Source organism: Macaca thibetana, chromosome 20 (assembly GCF_024542745.1).
Source record: "Macaca thibetana thibetana isolate TM-01 chromosome 20, ASM2454274v1, whole genome shotgun sequence".
NCBI classification, from domain to species: domain Eukaryota; kingdom Metazoa; phylum Chordata; class Mammalia; order Primates; family Cercopithecidae; genus Macaca; species Macaca thibetana.
This window is the reverse complement of record NC_065597.1, coordinates 28,630,721-28,649,005: the sequence shown is the minus strand read 5'-3', so window position 1 is coordinate 28,649,005 and position 18,285 is coordinate 28,630,721. Positions and strand designations below refer to the sequence as shown.

General features: G+C 57.9%; 2 protein-coding genes across 12 annotated transcripts in view; both read right to left on the bottom strand.

The window, feature by feature from the left end:
- GSE1 (Gse1 coiled-coil protein) overlaps positions 1-18,285 on the bottom strand; it is a 504,030-nt gene that overhangs the window by 59,320 nt on the left and 426,425 nt on the right. The window contains exon 1 of one of the 9 annotated variants that reach the window (XM_050773602.1): positions 459-722. The exons of 7 other annotated variants lie outside the window; for them this stretch is intronic. In XM_050773602.1, coding sequence (XP_050629559.1) covers positions 459-465 — 7 coding nt within the window. In that variant the 5' untranslated portion in view covers positions 466-722. Of the gene's footprint in view, positions 1-458; positions 723-18,285 lie in introns of those variants that run through there. One more of the 9 variants, XM_050773605.1, reaches the window with a different exon arrangement.
- The window catches only part of LOC126944333 (cytochrome c oxidase subunit 4 isoform 1, mitochondrial), a 327,288-nt gene that overhangs the window by 191,092 nt on the left and 117,911 nt on the right, over positions 1-18,285 (bottom strand). The window contains exon 1 of one of the 3 annotated variants that reach the window (XM_050773761.1): positions 137-140. The exons of the other annotated variants lie outside the window; for them this stretch is intronic. The gene's annotated coding sequence lies outside the window, so the exon portion shown is untranslated. Of the gene's footprint in view, positions 1-136; positions 141-18,285 lie in introns of those variants that run through there. 3 annotated transcript variants of the gene reach the window in all.

Below are 18,285 nucleotides of genomic sequence, written 5' to 3'. Positions count from 1 at the left end.
GTAGCGAGCCCCTCGCTTCCTTGGCCGTCACCAGCACCTGCCGCGGGGGCGCACAGCTACCCCCATTCGCTCCCTCCCGCGTCGCCGCAAAGTTTTCATTCCAGCTCTCCAGCGCCCGCAGCTCTCAAGAAACTCCCCCCGCCACCCCCATCCCCCCACTTTATCTGACCTCTAGTCCGCACGCACTTACGCACGCCCCCCGCCCCCACTGAGCACACTCCTGAGCCCGGAGCCCCCACCCGCAGCCAGGCCGCCCAGGCTGCGACCCGCGGGCGGAGGAAGGGGGTGGCCTTTGGTCGCCTGCCCGCCCTCCCGGCTCTTATCGCCGCTCACACTCCGGGGAAGTTGCCCGAGAGCCGTTGGCGGCCGCCCCCGCAGAACCCGCGAACTTGGAGGAGGAGAGTGCGGTGCGGGGAGGGTGGAGGACCCGCGTCCCCGGCCCAGTGCGGCGCGCTCACCTTTCATGCCAGGGCCCCGCAGCTCCGCCTCGGCTGACACATGCTGGAGCCACCGTCGCCCAGTGTTTGTCTAAACTGCTTATCTCACCCGGGGCTGCTCGGCGGCGGCAGCTCGGGCCTGCTGGGGAGGTGGAGCTTCCGGGGCCCCGGCCAAGAAACACCTGCTGCTGTCGCCGCCGAGGACACACCCAAACGCAACGCCGCCCACTCCCGGGCCACTGGCTCGCTCCCGGCTCCCTGACCTCAGCCAGCGGGAGGTGTCGGGTTTCAGCCGCAAACACACAGGCGCGCGCGCGCGCACCGACGGGCGCCCGGGTCCACCCGCCCAGGCACACGCCCCTCCCCGGCCCGGCGGGCCAGGTGAGGCGAGGACACCAGCGGGGCCGCGGAGGTGCCACCCCCACACTCCCGGGAGCCCCTGGCTGGACTGCTCCGGGGTCCCGGGGACCTTGGTGGCTAAGACCGGCCACTTGACTCTAAAAGTAGTGAGCAGCCACAGCACCCTCGCCACGTGAGAGGAGCCCTGTCTCCCAGCCGCGTCCCCGGAGCCTAGAACAGTGCCCGGCACAGAGCAGGCCCAATAATGGGCGGACGGGTAACTCCGTGTCCTGGAGGCCTTTTGGAGAACAACCTTCTTGGCGCTGGTGGCGCGTGGGGTGGGGGGAGGTGACACAAAATAGACTGTGTACCCAAGCCCCACCCCCCTATGCCTGACCTTATTACCCCAACTAGAAAAGGCTGAATACTAAGAACTTGGCCTCAAAATTCCATAAGGGACCCCATCCCCCAGTTTTAAGTAACTTTTGGGAAGGCCACAATGCGGGCCGCTGCGGGGGGTGTTCTTTAAAGAGCCCACGGCCCAGGGGCTGGAGAACCCACGGAGGCGCCGCTCCGCCAGGGGGATCATTAAGTAGCTGGGGTTGCGGTCAGAGGCGAGGTCGCCCGCCTCCAGAAACTGGCACGACCCATTGCGCTTCTGGCCCCAGCGCAGCGCCTCCCCATTCCTGGCACCCCCCCACCCTACCTCACCCAGGCACTTGACTGGAATGACTCAGGGAGCGTCCTGAAATTCCTGGGCACCCACAGGCGGCGCGGAGAGGGACTGAGGGCCCCAGCCTTCCCACCTTCGGCTCCGCCCACCCCGCCCCCACCCAATCGTGGCGGTCGCGTCCCCAGGAAGCTCGGGGTTAAAGGGGCGGGCCTCGGGGGCAGGGGTCGCCAGGCCTCCCCCGCCGCCTTCTGGCGCCCTGGGCTGTAACCCCCCCGGGCGGCTCCGAGGCCCCGGGGTAACTCCCTCCTCGTCCTGTTCCAACACCCCTCTGATCTAGCGCGTCCCTACTTCTGAGTCCTGGGGCAAACGAGCACCCCCTGGGCGGCCGCCCCTGCGCTGCGGGTTTCGACTTTCAGCCCCCTCTTGCCAGCCCCAAACCTGCCCCGGGACATGCCCGCGCCAGGCTTGGCAGGCGCGCACGCTGCCGTCCCCGCGGGCCCGCCTCCCCCGCCTTCCTCCCTCCCCCTCCCCGCGCCAGCGCGGATTGCGACGGGAGCGAGCGCTGGGCGCCTGCCACCCCCCATCCATCTGTTCCCGATGACGCTGGCGGGCCTAGAGCATTCGGGGCCCGCGCCAGCGAGGAGCAGAACCAGCCTGTGTGCCCTCCGGGGGGCGGGGTCTGGCGGGCGCCCCCAGGCCCCGCGCTCCCCGTTCCACCTCTGACCGAGAGCACGCCTGGGCCCCGGGGTGGGGGCGCACGCAGGCCGGCCCCCCGCCTTGCACAAGGCTCCGGGCCGACCACAAACGAAAAGGGAAACGGACCGGCGAGGCCGGGTCGGGCCGTTACTGGCTCCTACCTGCGGACGCTGGCCGGCCCTGGCACGGCGTGGGGGTGCTGCTTCCCCGCACGACCCGCCAGCTCCCCGGCGACGCCCCCCCTTGAGGCCTTGGCCGGACGCTGTAATTTAGGCACCACACGGTGGCTCGGCCGCACGGCCCCGGGTAATTTATACCCGCACTGGCCCGCGGATTCACCCGGCCCCAAACGGCCAGGGCTGGGAGGGGGAGGGGCGCCTCCACTCCTGCTGGGAGTCACGGGCCGGGGAAGGGGAGGATAGGGAGGTGTTATGAAGGAATGGACGACTGGCCCGGAGCCTTAAAAACAAAATGCACCTCCAGGACTGGCCCAGCCCCTTTCCCACCTGGATTACAGGCGGCTGGGGGAGGGGAACAGCATGCAAATGAGCCTCTCGCACCTGGCCGGGAGCTGCCTCCGGCCTAGTTCTCCAGGTAGACACCTAGGCCCCACTTCCAGGTCTCTCACCGGGACACGGTGCCACCGCCTACTACCTTCTTCCTTGGAGAGGCCCTTGGGCCAGGGGTGAAGGTGGGGTTAGCTTTCTCCATTGGAGCAGGACCACGACGGCCAACCACAAAAACATGTAAAGTGGCCACTGGGAGGTGCATCACTCGGCTACTTTTTAGAGCCGGCCAATCCCTCCTGCGTATACATCTAGCTCCCCTGGATTGCGAGATAGATGGGTGGTCTGCTCCCGTTTCACAGATAAGGAAGTTGAGGCCCTGAGTTGCTCAAGATCACGCACACAGGTGACATGCAAGCTACGCTCCAAACTGCTCACACCTGGAGTCTCCCGGTCCCAGCCCAGTAGGCCTAGGGGAGCAAGGCGCTGCCGGACACCCCGGCAGCCGCCGGGGGGCAGCAGCGAGCCGCTCTGTGAGTCCTGGCCGGGAAACGCTGGCGGCCACCAGGCGGGCTGGCACGGGGGAGATGGATGACACTCACTGTCAGTGCGCCCGGCCCCCGGAAATTAGTAATCCGGAGCACGGCCTCCGAGTTTAAGGGTGGGAATTGCTCTCCTGCAGCCGGCGCGCTCCTCGCTAACGAGGTTTGTCGCTTGACTCCTAATTTCCCAGCACTGGGGCTAAGGCTGGCCTCCCTCCATTTCCCTCCAGGCCTGCTCCTCCTCCTCTCTCTTCCTAAGCAGCGCCCTGCCCACAGCCCCGCGCCCCCAGATAGTGCGAGCCCTTCCTGGGCACAGCTCTCCTTCCGTGGACCTCCTCCCCATCCTCCACTCCCATTTGCCTGCAAGGAGCTAGGTAGGTGCCAGGGCCGGGCCTACGGGGGCATCTCCCAGAGCAGGAGTCCTGCCCTGGGGACGCTGCACGCGCTGCTCCTTATCACGGACTGTCCTTTGTGCCAAGGCAACAGGATGCTGGTGGCTGGTGCGCGTTTGCTCACACCCTGAGTCCCCTACCAAACTAAACTGTGCCTCCAAGAGCGGAAGGCAGGCTCCCAGCCCCTCACCTGGCTCAGGTACCTGCTTCAGTGACACCTAGGTGCAAACTCCAGCCCTACCTCCACAAGTCTTGGGACCTATCAGACCTGTGCACAAAAGATATTTAAATCTTAAAAGCTTTCCTAAGGGCATGGTAGCTCACGCCTGTAATCTCAGCACTTTGGGGAGCCAAGATAGGCATATTGCTTGAGATGAGGAGTTCAAGACCAGCCTGGACAACATGGCAAAACCCTGTCTCTATTTTAAAAAAAATAGCTCTGCATGGTGGCGTGTGCCTGTAGTCCCATCTGCTTGGGAAACTGAGGTAGGAGGATCACTTGAGCCCAGGAGGCAGAGGTTGCAGTAGCTGAGATTGTGCCACTGCACTCCAGCCTGGGCGACAGAGTGAGACCCTGTTTCAAAGAAAAAAAAAAAGCTTTCCATTTCAGATGAACATGAGACACCTTAAATCTACTCCCTGAGCTCAGGAACTAAGAGGGGTGTCTGGAGGCGTGAGGTCTAGAAGGATCCACCAGAAAGAAAGGGATGCCTTGAACCACAGAGGGTGGGTGGTTTTTCAATCCACAAACACACTAAACCCTGGGCTGTTTCACACTTGCTTTTCCAGAAACAAAACTGAAAATTCCAGTAAGCCTTCAGCAAGCGCCTCGGAGAGGTCAAGGTTAGCTGGATGTGATGGCACAAGCTTGTGGTCCCAGCTACTCGGGGGGCTGAGGCAGAAGGATCATTTGGGCCCAGGAGTCTGAGGCTGAGCTATGATTGTGCCACTGCACTCCAGCCTGAACCACAAAGCAAGACCCTGTCCTTTTCTGTTTTTTGTTTTTTAAACTCAGGGGTGGCAAGGGACAGACAGCAGAGGGCAGACACTGACAGAGGGGACACTTCAAGGCAGCAAGGAAATTTGGAAGGCAAGAGGGCAGGATGACAGCACAGACCACCACGACCACTGCCTAAGCATCAGCCTGGGCCATGTCAGGTGCTCAGGGGTGCGGGCACCACCCATGACTGTCACAACCCCACTAGGTCTTAGCACAGGGCCCAGCCCTGGTGGAGGATGGATCCTGGACACGTTCTTTCTGGTTCTGCTTCTTCTAGGGCTCAGCAAGACAGCACACAGCCTAACCCAAGGTCATTCTCCACCCTGGCCAGTTGCTCCTACCACGTAAGAACTGCATGTCACCTTCATTATGTTGCCTGGACACCTTGTTCAGCGCCTGGATCCGCAAATAAGTATCAGGGACCTGGATGTCCATGGGCCAGGAGGTAAAGATCACTTCTGCCATTCACCAAGCACCTAACAAGAGCCAGCGCTGCTCAGCGCATGTCACTGGAAGCCCTCCTGGCCTTGCAAGGCAGGCAGTGACCTCCATTACACAGCCCGAGTGGGGAGACCTGAGAAGGTTAATTGGCCTGCCTTGGGCACACACATTCCAGCACGAGTCTCATCCAGACGTGGCTCTTACACCTGGCAGCATTTCTCGGTAACCACCTGCCATGGTCACTCTGATTATGAAGAAAGATACACCTGCAGGGGGACGACAGTTCTCAAGCGGTTTCAGGTCTACGTGCTTACCCCTGGGCAGCTGTCCAGTGCCTGAAAACCATTTTGGTTGGGGGCCGGGGGAGGGGGCCGTTCGCTGCCTAGAGCTGAGAACCCTGGGATTCACCCAGCTGCCCTGCACGCACAGCCCACCCTCCCCAAGGCTACCAGCCCTGCTGCAGGGGCAGGGGGTGGGGGGCTAAGTCCAAAGAGGGCACTAAATCCACAGGGTACGAAGGGCTGAGGGGTAGAAGGCTGCCCAGCTACCCCATCTGCCCTCAGCCCTGCCCTAGGCATCGGTGAAGGTGCAAGCTCCCACCACTTAGATTCCACCCTCCTCTGTTTCCTGCCCTGCTATCACTGGCCCAGAAATGCTCCCCATTCTTCAAAGCCCAGCTTACATCTTATCTCTTGCAAGAAGGCTTTTCCCATCCCTGCCTCTGGAATTCATCTCTCCAGGCTGCGTCCCCCTCTTAGATAGCGACCACACAGTGCAGCGGGTCTTAAATCATGGGTCGGGGGAGGAATGCAGATCCCCAGGCCCCTCCCCTTACTGAGCCAAGGTCTCCAAGCAGGGCCTGAGAAGCAGCATCCTCCACCAGCCACCCTGTAGGCCGGGCCACAGCGTGTCTGCTGGAGTCCCAGACTCCCTGCTCCAGAGCGGCAGTGGGGGCCTCAAGGGAAGAGGGGCCCCTGTCTCCTAGCAGGGACACAGTCCCCAAGCCCTGGGCAGGATTTAAGATTTAACCCAAATCTGCTGAATGGATAAAGGCTGAAGGGAGAGAGGAAAAAGCAGGGCCCGCCTCTCCCTGCCTGCCCCTCTTGGGGAGGAACCAGATTCTCCAGGGATGCTGGGGGAGCCCCACCCCAGCAGTTCAGGTGGCCCTCAGTAGCCCAGGTCACCTCCAGGGGAACAGGAAAGGGTTAAGGCCCGGCTAACTCCCTTTGAGGAGTTTTCCTCTTAACCCCGGGCTGCCCCACACTTCCTGCCCTCTCAGCGCCTGGTTCCAATCCGCACCCCGCACACAGCTGCACTCCTTTACAATCAGTTAACAGCTGTTTTGCATAGATTTTCAATTCTAATTGCCTCGCTTTGTGAGCGCCGCCGAGCCCTGGTGAATGGGGACGCCGCCACCGCGGCTGGAAAGCAGGCGGGAGAGGGAGTAAAAGGAAGCCGTGTGCGTCGGGGCTGCTGGCTTTATTTTTCTAAATGGGAAAAGAATGCCCCTGCCACCAACCACCCCCGGCTCCTGCCTCTCCTACTGGACTGGGGAAACCTGAAATGGGTGACCTCACCTCTGGAGAGGTGCCCACCCTATGACCTGGACTCCCTGACCCCAACCCAGATACAGGTCCCAGAGGGCACCTTCCAGCTCCAGAGCTGGCCCAGGAGCCATGGCTCTCCTCCTCCCTCCTGCCCCCTCCTCTTCCCTCCTGCAGCTCCCCTCCCCCTCCCCCTGCAGCCCCCCTCCTCCCTCTTGTCCCCCCCACCCCAGGCTCTCCGGTATTCAGATATGGGAAGCTAATTGGACAATAAAGTTGAACAGCAAGGAAACGCACTCTCTGGAGACAGCTGGCATCTATAAAAGAGAAATATTTGCATTTAAAACCTTTAAACTTTATATGGCGAGGCCAGGCCGAGGCAGGGGAAGGGGGCTGGGGAAGCAGTGCTCGGACCCTTGATGGGGACAGAGGATCCTGGGAGTTTTGGACCCTCTGCCACCAGTGAGCTCCCCCGACACATACCCCTTGCCCTGTTACTGTCTGGGAGGCAAGTTGGCCCCTGCTAGCCAGACAGCCCTGGCCAAGTGTAAGCGTCCCAAGTGTCTGAAATCCTGGGAAGAGCTTGCGTCCACTTGGGCTGCCACAGGCAAGCCATGGGGATCCCAGGGCATCCAGGCTGGGTCCTGCACCCCGGTGGTGGGCCTGGCTCAACTGCTCTCCACAACCTGTCCCTCTACCGGGTCACCCAGAAGCTCCAGGACCCAGTGACGGGCCGACTCAGTGGCAAAGTAGCTCCTTCCTGGCAAGGAGATGTTCTGCCAGGAGCCTCCTCCAGTGACCTGAAGCCCTCCGCCCCGTCCCCTGCACATCCAGACAGTGCGGCTGTGTGAGGGCACCTGACCAGGTCTGCATTCAGGGCCCTGCGGGCGGGCATCGCTACACTGCACGGATGAGGTTGTGGGGCTCGGAGAAGTCCGCCGTGCCTTCCCAGCACTCCTGCTGTCTGGGGTGGGGATGCCAGGTTTTCATTTCCTCGCATGCCTAGTTCCCATTTTTCATATTTGAGAGAAACCTGGCCAAATTTTCCTACTGTCAACATTGGTGATGTAAAGCCGGGAGAGCATGTGTTCCGGAGTGGTCTGATTTTAGCAGGCTTTTATAAAATTGCAGCGCGCTGAGAACCCCGTCTACCTGGCAGGCCTGCTGGAGTGGTTGTGCCACGGCAGACTTCAAGGGCAGGAGCTGAAACTTCTGTGGTGGAGGTGAGGAGGAGGGCAGGGGCTGGCGGCCAAGCCCGATGGGCACATGGGTAGCTTTCAACGATGTCAACGGAACACAAACCACAGCAGAAACAGGTCCAGTTCGCTGGCAGCAGTCAGAGGGGAGCAGGGTCTCCTCCTTGCAACTTTTCTTCCCATCAGGAAACTACCTCCAGTCCAAGTGAGGCAGTCTCAGCTCCTGGGCCACCAATGAGCCCAGCCTGCTGTTTGAGGCTTCTGATCACCTACAAAGCGGTCTTCAGTTTGTCTGGCTCCCTCCCTATGGGCAGGGCAGCACCCTCTCTACCACTTACCTCTAAAAACACCCTGGGGCCAGACGTGTTAACCCCATTCAATGACCACCCAGACAGCAAACGTTAACATGTGGCTTTGGAGAGCACAGCCGGTGGCCACCCCCCGGAGGGTGCAGGGAGAGGATGGACGTGGGAGTCAAGCTGCCTGACTGGGCAAATGTCCACCCACTGCACACCCGTTTCCTTAGCTGCTGCCCTGCAAGGAAGGTGTCCCCTGCCCCCACTTTGGTGAGGACCAGACAAGACAATAGAGAGAGCCATGCCCAGTGCCTGGGACGCAGCTGGAGCTCAGAAGCGTTCCCTCAGATTTGCTGTGCGGAGGAAGTGGAAGGGCGGCAGCACATACAAATAAAGTTTTACGAGGAAGCACTTCTCGGCGCCAGACCAGACGGGCAGGGAGGTCGGTCACTTAGACCACTTCTGCCCTGGGACACTGGGCCTGGAGTGAGAGCAGCGGAACTCCTTTCTCCTCCCAACATTAGGAGAGGCCTTGGAATGTCACACACACTCCAAGAATCACACCAGCAACTTGTGTGAGCCCAGCCCCTGCCGGCCCCTGGCTGGTCACTAGGCAAGGGGAGCAGGACAGCGGGTGGGGCCTGGCCAGCCACCCAAGTCCCTGGCTTCTGTAAGTATGAAAATACTGACAGCAGGCTGGGCGCGGTGGCTCACGCCTATAATCCCAGCACTTTGGGAGGCCGAGGCAGGCGGATCATGAGGTCAAGAGATCGACACCATCCTGGCTAACACGGTGAAACCCGGTCTCTACTAAAAATACAAAAAATTAGCCACGTGTGCTGGCGGACGCCTGTAGTCCCAGCTACTAGGAAGGCTGAGGCAGGAGAATGGCGTGAACCCAGGAGATGGAGCTTGCATTGACCCGAGATCATGCCACTGCACTCCGGCCTGGGCAACAGAGTGAGACTCCATCTCAAAAACAAATAAATATAAATAAATAAATACACACACACACACACACACACACACACACACACATAAAGGAAGATACTGATAGCACCCTGTCTGGCTTTCCCTCTCAGAGATGTAGCTTTTTTTTTTTTTTTTTTTTTGACAGAATCTCACTCTGTTGCCCAGGCTGGAGTGCAGTAGTGTGATCATAGCTCACTGCAGCCTCGACCTCCTGGTCTCAAGGATCCTCCTGCCTAAGAAGGTGCATCTTTAAAAATTATCCAATCAGCCCAGATGACCATCAACGGGGAAACAGATAAACAAAATGTGGTCTCTGCATACACGGGAATATTATTCAGCCATAGAAAGGAATGGGTCCTGATACACAGCAAGGCTTGAAACATACCTTCAGGTCCACTCAAAACCTTGTACAGATGTTCCTATCAGCACATAGCCAAAAAGTGAAAACCTACATGTCCATCAGATGATGGATAGATGAAGAAAACACGGTTTATCCATACAGTGAGTGGACTATGACTCAGCCATAAAAAGGACTGAGGTGCTAATCCACGCTACAACACAGATGAACCTTGAAGACACGAGGCTGAATGAAAGAAGCCGGACATACAAGGAGGATCCCATTTGTTTGAAATGCCCCAACAGGCAAATCCAGAGACAAAAACCAGATGAGTGGTTGCTTAGGGCTAGGGGAGGGGAGAGGGCAGTGGCTGCTAATGGATCTGAGTTTCCTTTTGGGGTGGTCCTTTTGGTCCCTCTCTCGCCCCTGCCTTTGCCATGTGATGTGCTGGCTCCCCCTTTGCCTTCCCCCAGGATTGTAAGTTTCCTGGGGCCTCCCCAGAAGCTGAGGAGATGTGAGCACCATGCTTCCTGCAAGGCCTGCAGAACCATGAACCAATTACACCGCTTTTCTTTATAATTAAAAAGAAAAAAAGAAAATGATTTGGACCAGGACAGAGACGAGGGCTGCGTATTATGAATGCACTAAATGCCACTGAACTGTACCCTTTAAAATGGCTAATTGTATGTTACATGAATTTCACCTCAACTAAAAACAATCCGATCTGGGCCAGGCTCAGTGGCTCACACCTGGAATCTCAGCATTTTGGGAGGCCAACGAGGGAGGATCGCTGGAGCCCTGGAGTTCGAGACCAGCCCAGGCAATATAGTGAGACTCCATCTCTACAAAAAATAGAATAAAAAAAAAATTACCCGGGCATGGTGGTACCTGTCTGTGGTCCCGATTACTCAGGAGGCTGAGGTGGGAGGACTGGCTTCAGTCTGGGAGGTTGAGGCTGCAGTGAGCCACGATCGCACCACTGCACCACAGCCTGGGTGACAGAGTGAGACCCTGTCTCAAAACAAAACAAAACAAAATCCAATCTGAAGGCCTGTGCCTGTCCCTGGGAGAGGTCAGGTGCAGGGCAGGGCCTGCAGTTTCCAGAGAAGCCCCAAGCAGACGTGGCCTTAAGAGAAGCATCCCCTGGAAATTCCCTTCTGGGCTGTGTGGATGTCCCTTGGGCACTGGGGGCTGAGCAGCCACAAGCAAAGCCAGTCATGACCCAGCACATTTTGTTTCCAGGGAACTTTCTCCACTGGGTCTCCCACACCCTTCCACGGACACAGTGCCCTCTCTGTGGACTCAAGCTCTGAGATGGAGGGGTTCACAAGGTCCCCTCCCCCAGCTGAGCTCCCCCAAAGCTGCAGACCTATTTTTGTCCTCACCCACAATTCTCCCATGGAGGGGGAAAGGCGGGCTTGTCGCCCCATCAGCTCTGAGCAGCTGGAGGTCGAGACACCGAAATGCACACACCTGTCTCCAAACAGGGCTGCAAGGCAGCTCCTGCCACCTGGCCACTCGTCTGGAAAGCGGCCAGCTGTGACCCTGGCAGGCCTGGAGGGGATGGGATGGCAGCCCAGGCAGGGGCACAGGGAAGCAAGGCCTGCTGAGGTCACCAGCTGGCTGTGGAGCCCCCCAGTCCCAGACCCCTGACCTGAGGCCAGTGTGCGGGCCCCTGTGGGGGAGGGCAAGGGCAGTCCCTGTAACCGGGCACGTCTATGGCAGCAGTGAGTACACTTCCACCTGCTGAGCCTGGACACCAGTGGACCAGAAATCTGGGTGATTCACTCAAAAGCCTGGGAGGAACTGTCCTCCTTCCTAAAGATTAACTGGCTGTCCTCAGGCAGGGTGAGGGGCTGTCCTCTGGCTTCCCGGTCCGTCCACTGGCTCAGAAAACAGCCACACCCCAGACCCCCACCAAGGCCACCATCCAGAGCTGGGCTACATGCCCAGAGAGCACCCAGGAGGGCGGGTTCTGGAGCAGCAGGTCATCCTAGGCCCAGGACAGATGTGGGTCAGGCAGGGCTCCTGCAAGGTCAAAGGAGCGCGCTCACACCAGACCAGGAGCAGGTCTAGAACCCCAGGCTGGCCAGGGTCCAAGGGTCTCCATTAGCCCCCAAGAAGCCTCCCAGGGATCCTTAGAAACTTTTATTTCTGGGTCCTTGTTCCCCGATTTTCTACCCTATGTTAAAAGCCTTCGAAGTTCTTTTCCGTATCAAATAGCACTGGCTGGGGACACGCAGGCCTGTGAACTGGTCCACAGGCTGCTCCCGCTCGGCCTCCTCCCTGCCTGGCCCCCGCCTCGGCCTCCAAGCACGCCCCCTGGGTGCTGTGTGCTGCTAACCTGGCCCTGGCAGCAGCCCTGGTTGCTCAGAATCAGCGTTTGTGCCTTCTGCCTTCATCCTTGCCGTGAACCTATGAGAGGCCAAATTCCCTGGACGGTGGGGCTGGGATCTGAACCAGGGAGGAGATTATTCTAGAACTGCACTGTCTCTTCCCCCAGGCCCGTCTTCTCCCTCTCCCTCCATGCCGCCTCCCAATGCTCCTGACAAATGTCTTGATTAATAACCTACTGCCTGTCATTAAAATCACAACTGTCACTCGGACAATCAAGTCGCAGTTGCCTTTATCACTCGCAGGCTCAACAAGCGATGCACGCAGACAGAGGAGACCCTGGTGTCCAGGGCAGCCCCACCCTCGCCCACCGCAGGATAGAAGCGCCCTGGGGACGCGGGGTCAAGGCCTGGGCCTCCGCTCCCTAGCTCAGGACGGCTGCAAGGATCCCTCTGCTCTGGCTCTTGTTGTGTTTATGTCTTTATAATTTGGTCTCACAAATTAAAATAATCAAAAAGGAAAGGTTAGAGGGACAGAGTTGTTTTCACCCTGGTGTTGAGATTTTTAGCCAGCTGCCTGCCGGCCCCGCGCTGAAGGTGAGCGTGGAGGCGGTGGGTCCCCAGGTCATCCCCACCTTGATTCCTACCTGCTCTGCCTCTTCCCACAGAGGCTCTTCCCGCCTGGCCTTCCTCTGGCCTGTGTCTTCGAGCTCTGGTCCAGAAAGGCCTCCTCCCCACCAGCCTGGCCCCTGCAATCCCACGTTCCCTGGCTGCCGTGGGCCTGGCAGACACCCATGGCTGCCCCACCCCAGGTGCCCCCTCTCCTGGGGCTGCTCCCCTCCCACCCCTCAGACCGCACCTTTCTCGTCTTCCTGGTGGGCCCCTCTCCCTCAGCCTGCCTCTGGGGCTCCCACAGGCCTATTTCCCCTCCGAGACTCCCTCCTGGCCCTCCGGACTGCACTAAGGGCATCTGGAAGCGTCTCACAGTCTCTCTAGACTCGCCCAGCCCCACCGCCCTTCCCTGGGCCTGCTGTATCCTCCCCCAGCACAGCCCCATCTCCTCTATTCAAATCCTGACCTCTTCCTTCAAGCCCTGGCTTAAAATTCTGCCTCCTCCAGGGAGTCCTCCTGGATGGCAGCTCTAACCCCCACTGGTGAAAACCGACCTTCCCTCCTCCCACCCAAGGGTTGCTTTGGCATTCTCGCTTTCTTCCAGGCGCTCACTGAGCTGAGCCATTGGAGAGGAAACTGAGCTAAATGAAATGAAGAAGCCCCTAGGAGGACACAAACCCTCATCAGCGCCAAACAGCCCTCCTGTCCCCAAAATAAACCCAGCCAAAAAAGGATGTGGGAACCTCCTGCAGGATATGCACCATGCCGTCTTGTCCTGGATTGCTGAGTGCCTTTCCCCAGTTGACAAGGATGGGTTTATTTCATCAACCCTCAGAGTCCCTACATCTGTGCTGCTACACCAGCCCCTCCCCTCTTCGTAGCTGGAGTGTTTTGCAAAGAGCCACCAGGAAAACCAATGCCGGGTTTCTGGGGGGTGGGTGGGGGGGTGTGTGTGTGTGTGTGTGTGTGTGTGTGTTTTGCTTTTAACAAGGCTCCCAAATGATCTTATAAGCACACAGACATACACACCAGAACCTTCCTAGCCACAGCCAGCCACCGCCTCTCAACACCAGCCTCTCACCCAGAGTTCACTCTCCTCTCCCATGAAAGACAGTGGTCCTCGAGACAGCCCTCAGCCTGGCCTTCCCCATCAGGCGCGGGTGACATCTTCCCAGCCCCTCCCCTTGGCCCACACAGAGGCATCGAGGAGGCCCAGCCCCCTCCCCCCAGCTCCGCTCCCTGCACAGACCCCCTGCCTGGCCATTTGAGCACAGGGTGGTCACAGCCCAGCTCAGGAGTTCTACTCCTGGCTCAGCCAGCAAATTGCTTCGCGACCTTGGGAAAGTCCCCACACTGCTCTGACCCCATCTGTGAGTGTTGCCGTTAATAACCCAAGGTGGCACCTTAAAAGCAGGCTCAGCTCAAAGAAGCCAGGTGGACGGGGCGGGCTTGGAAGAGGAAGGACCCCATGGCTCTCTAGCTGCACATGCATAGAGAGTACCCACAGCCACCCTCGGAGGCCACAGACACCCAGAGGGGTAGCCAGGCACGGCTTCAGGGGGCTCACACAGGAGGGACCTTGCCAGGTCCTGGTCACAGGAAGGACAGCTGCCGCCCTCCCATTTTAGAGAGGAAGAGTCTCAGAGCCTCGCCCACGACTGGGGTGACAGCCTCATCTGTCTTCCAGGTGACAAGTCTCTGTTGGCCAGGCTGGCAGTGGAACGATCATAGTTCACTGCAGCCTCTAACTCCTGGGCTCAAGCAATCCTCCTGCCTCAGCCTCTCAAGTAGCTGGGGAGACAGACGCACATCCCCGTGCCCAGCCAGGTTCAGAGATCTTAAGAGGGAGAGAAGGAGAAAGAGAAAGGAGAGGGTGGGGCCTGCGCATGTCTCTTCCATCTCTTTCAACTGCCTCAGCCCGTTTCTGGCAATTCTTCAGGTCCAGAGAAGGCCACAGAGGTGAGATGCAAAGGGCTTGTGATCACAGGTGGCCTGGGCAGCACACGGCTGGGAAGCCAGATCCCAAGACACACCGCACTTCTATTGACTCATGATCCCCAAACTTCACTTTGCACAAGAACCAGCTGGTCCCATGTTACCATCCCCACCTCCCTCACCCACATTCCAGATTGGGGGCAGGTCCAGGGTGGAGCCCATGAATCAGTATTGTCCACAGGTAGCCCCTGTCCCGGCTCTGAGGGGGTGCTTGGGGCTCACCCCTGGAGAACCACCCCATGACACCAGCTCATCTCGTCATCTGACCTGTGGCGTGATCCTCTTTTAAAAATTAATTGTAATTTATTTCTTCTCCCCCGCCTCTCTCCGCAAGAATCTGAAGCAGCGTCACCAACCTCTGATATCGAGACATGTTTATTATTTTTATGGTTTCTCAGGAAGCGCCGGGTAACTCGAAGGGGAATTATATTCAGAGAGAATTGGGTCCCCAGTGTAAGTCAACATTATTCATTTAACAACTTCTATCGGCGCACGAACATGTGAGCAGGCCTTACCCGAAGATGTGTCCTGCGGTTACTGGAAGATTTAATTCACAACATCCAAGAAAAATAATTGAGGGGGAGTAGGAGACAGAAGGGTATGGAGCAGGGCCTGGGGCTTGGCAGTTTCTTGTGCCAACCACTGCCCCGATGCTCCAATCACCGCCTGTGGGCTTTGTCATGGATCACAGACCACAGGTCCCTGCTCCAGCAAACAAGGGGCCATGTCCTCATCCAGAGGCTGCAGAACGGACGAGGGGGCCAGCACCACAAAGCCTGTCTGGACAGAGCTTTTGAAAGAGGTGACAGCCAAGGTCCAAGCAGCCAGCCAGCCCTCCCAGCTCTCAATGGTTGGGGGATGCGGCCCTTGCCCCATGCCTACTTGGGAGACCCACGTGGCCTGGAGCCCCTCTTGGCCTGCCTGCCCGGAGGGCATCTTCCCTTGCCTTTGCTGCAATGCTCCTCAGTGGCTGAGGGAGCCGGGGGTCCGGGCACTAGGGATTAGAGGTTCCTGCTCGGCTGTTTGTAGTGCTGGTGCCTTCTTAAGCACATTCATTGTAAAGTACACTGGCAATCTCTGAAAGATCAAAGTTGGTTTCTAATATGCATTGTTTGGAGACAGGATACCAAACACGGAGAGCCAGACACACGGCTCTGGGACGGGGCTAGGCATTCTCCTGAAAGCTGATGCCCGCAGACAGGGCTCACCGAGGCACAGGGACAGGCCCTCGTGGGCAGCCTGCCCGAACTGCCCTGCGCGGCTGGGTGGTGGCAAACCCAAGCACAGCATATGGGGTCCCAGAGAGCAGAAGCCAGCTGCAAAGAACCTTCTGGGCCCTCTTGTCCAGCCTCTCCTCCGCTGAGAGATGAGAAAGTGCAAAAAAAAAAAAAAAAACCCACCAAACCTCAGGCCCGGGAGAGAGAGCAGAACGCCCTTGCCCGACACTGTTTTCTGTCTATGGGAGACACCTTCTCCCCGAGACAGTCCAGGGCCAGGTTCCAAGGAACCGCATCTTCAGGGCACCAGTCAGTTTGGTATTTTATGTTCTATTTTCCACTCTCTTCTCTACCATTCCACAAGAAGCAGGGCACCCTTCTGAATACCCTGAGGGCCGATCTCTAGCGGTCAGAAAGGTTAAGCACCTGAACCCAAGTCACACAGCAGCAGAGAAGATCACAATTCAAATCAGACTCCCAGCTCATTCTCCTAGAGAGTGAATGCAAAAAGGTCTAACCCGAGACCAGTAACGGCTGAGGGTGGCCCATCTTTTAGTTATTGAAGAGTCCAGCCAGGCGCCGTGGCTCATACCTGTAATCCCAGCACTTTGGGAGCCCAAGGCAGGCAGAACACTTGAGCCCAAGAGTTTGAGACCAGTCTAGGCAACACGGCGCAACCCCGTCTCTACAAAAAATACAAAAATTAGCCAGGTGTGGCGGTGCATGCCTGTAGTCCCAGCTACTGGGGAGGCTGAGGTGGGAGGATTGCCTGAGGCCAGGAGGTTGAGGCTGCAGTGAACTGTGATCTCACCACTGCACTCCAGCCTGGGGAACAGAATGAGATCCTGTCCCCCAAAACAAATTAATTAAATGTAGTAAGAGAATCGGTGTGACTAAACTTGTAGAATACTGCTCTCTGATAGAACTTTCTTTTTTTTTTTTTTTTTTGAGACAGAGTGTCACTGTATTGCCCAGGCTGGAGTGCAGTGGGACGATCTCAGCTCACTGCAACCTCCGTCTCCTGGGTTCACAGCAATTCTCCTGGCTGGGCACAGTGGCTGATGCCATTAATCCCAGCACTTTGGGAAGCCAAGGCAGGCAGATCACCTGAGGTCAGGAGTTCGAGACCAGCCTGGCCAACATGGCAAAACCCCTTCTCTACCGCAAATGCAAAAATTAGACAGGAGTGGTGGTGGGTGCCTGGAATCCCAGCTACTTGGGAGGCTGAGGCAGGGAGAATTGCTTGAACCTAGGAGGTGGAGGTTGCAGTGAGTCAAGATCACGCCAGTGCACTCCAGCCTGGGTGACAGAGCGAGACTCCATCTCAAAACAAAACAAAACAAAAAAACCCTACAAAGTCATTATTCTGCCTCAGCCTCCCAAGTAGCTGGGATTACAGGTGTGCACCACCACGCCCAGATAATTTTCGTATTTTTAGTAGAGACAGGGTTTTGCCACATTGGTCAGGCTGGTCTCAAAGTCCTGGCTTCAAACGATTCGCCCACCTTGGCCTCCCAAAGTGCTGGGATTATGGGTGTGCGCTACCGTGCCTTGCTGAACTTTCCATGATGAAGAGAACATTGTCCATCTGAACTGTCCAATACTGGCACACATGGCCTCTAAGCACTTGAAATGTGGCCAGTGTGACCAAGGAACTGAATTCTAGATTTTATTTCATAATTTAAAATTTTTAAATTAAGTGTAAATAGATAGCAACTACTGTATTGGGCAGCATAATGTTAGAATACAGAAACAACTACATTTTCTGAGCCAGCGTTTATGAGATTTGGTCTGAGAGGTGTATGTGGGCTGATGGAGAAAACAAGGTGGGTCCCCTGAAGGCAGAATCTTCCTGGGAGGCTTCCAGAACACATGAGCACACACACGACGAACACAGTGAGCCAGGCGCCCGGCTGCCGTCATGGGAGTCTCTCTGAAAGCTCGAGTCTGGAAACATCACAAAGTCTGAGAACACGGTTCCTCCCCGGGGAACTATTTTGAGGCTTCATTTCCCAAGTCAGTGATGGGGTCTGCAGCTAAGGTGGGCCAGGCCCCCTCCCCTCACATTAGGGGGACCATGATGCTGCTGTGAGAAGAGCAGATGCATCCGTCCTTCGAGCTGTGATGCGGTGGTGGGTGAGGCAGCCACATCTCTGCCAGAGGAAGGACCCCACCTTTAGACCAAATATAGGCACTACGGATATACAGTGGATGAGCGCGTGGTGGAGGGACAGATGGGTTCAGGGACGGACAGAGGAACGGGTGGGTGGGTGGATGGATGTGTGGGTAGATGGAAGAGTGGGTGGGTGGGTGGAGGGACAGATGGGTTCAGGGACGGACAGAGGAACGGGTGGGTGAGTGGAGGAACGGGTGGGTGGGTGGATAGATGTGTGGGTAGATGGAAGAGTGGGTGGGTGGGTGGAGGGACAGATGGGTTCAGGGGCAGATGGAGGAATGGGTGAGTGGGTGGATAGATGTGTGGGTAGATGGAAGAGTGGGTGGGTGGGTGGAGGGACAGATGGGTTCAGGGGTGGACAGAGGAATGGGTGGGTGGGTGGAGGAATGGGTGGGTGGGTGGATAGATGTGTGGGTAGATGGAAGAGTGGGTGGGTGGGTGGGTGGAGGGACAGATGGGTTCAAGGGCAGATGGAGGAATGGGTGGGTGGGTGGATGGATGCGTGGGTAGATGGAAGAGTAGGTGGGTGCGTGGACGGACAGATGGGTTCAGGGGTGGACAGAGGAATGGGTGGGTGGGTG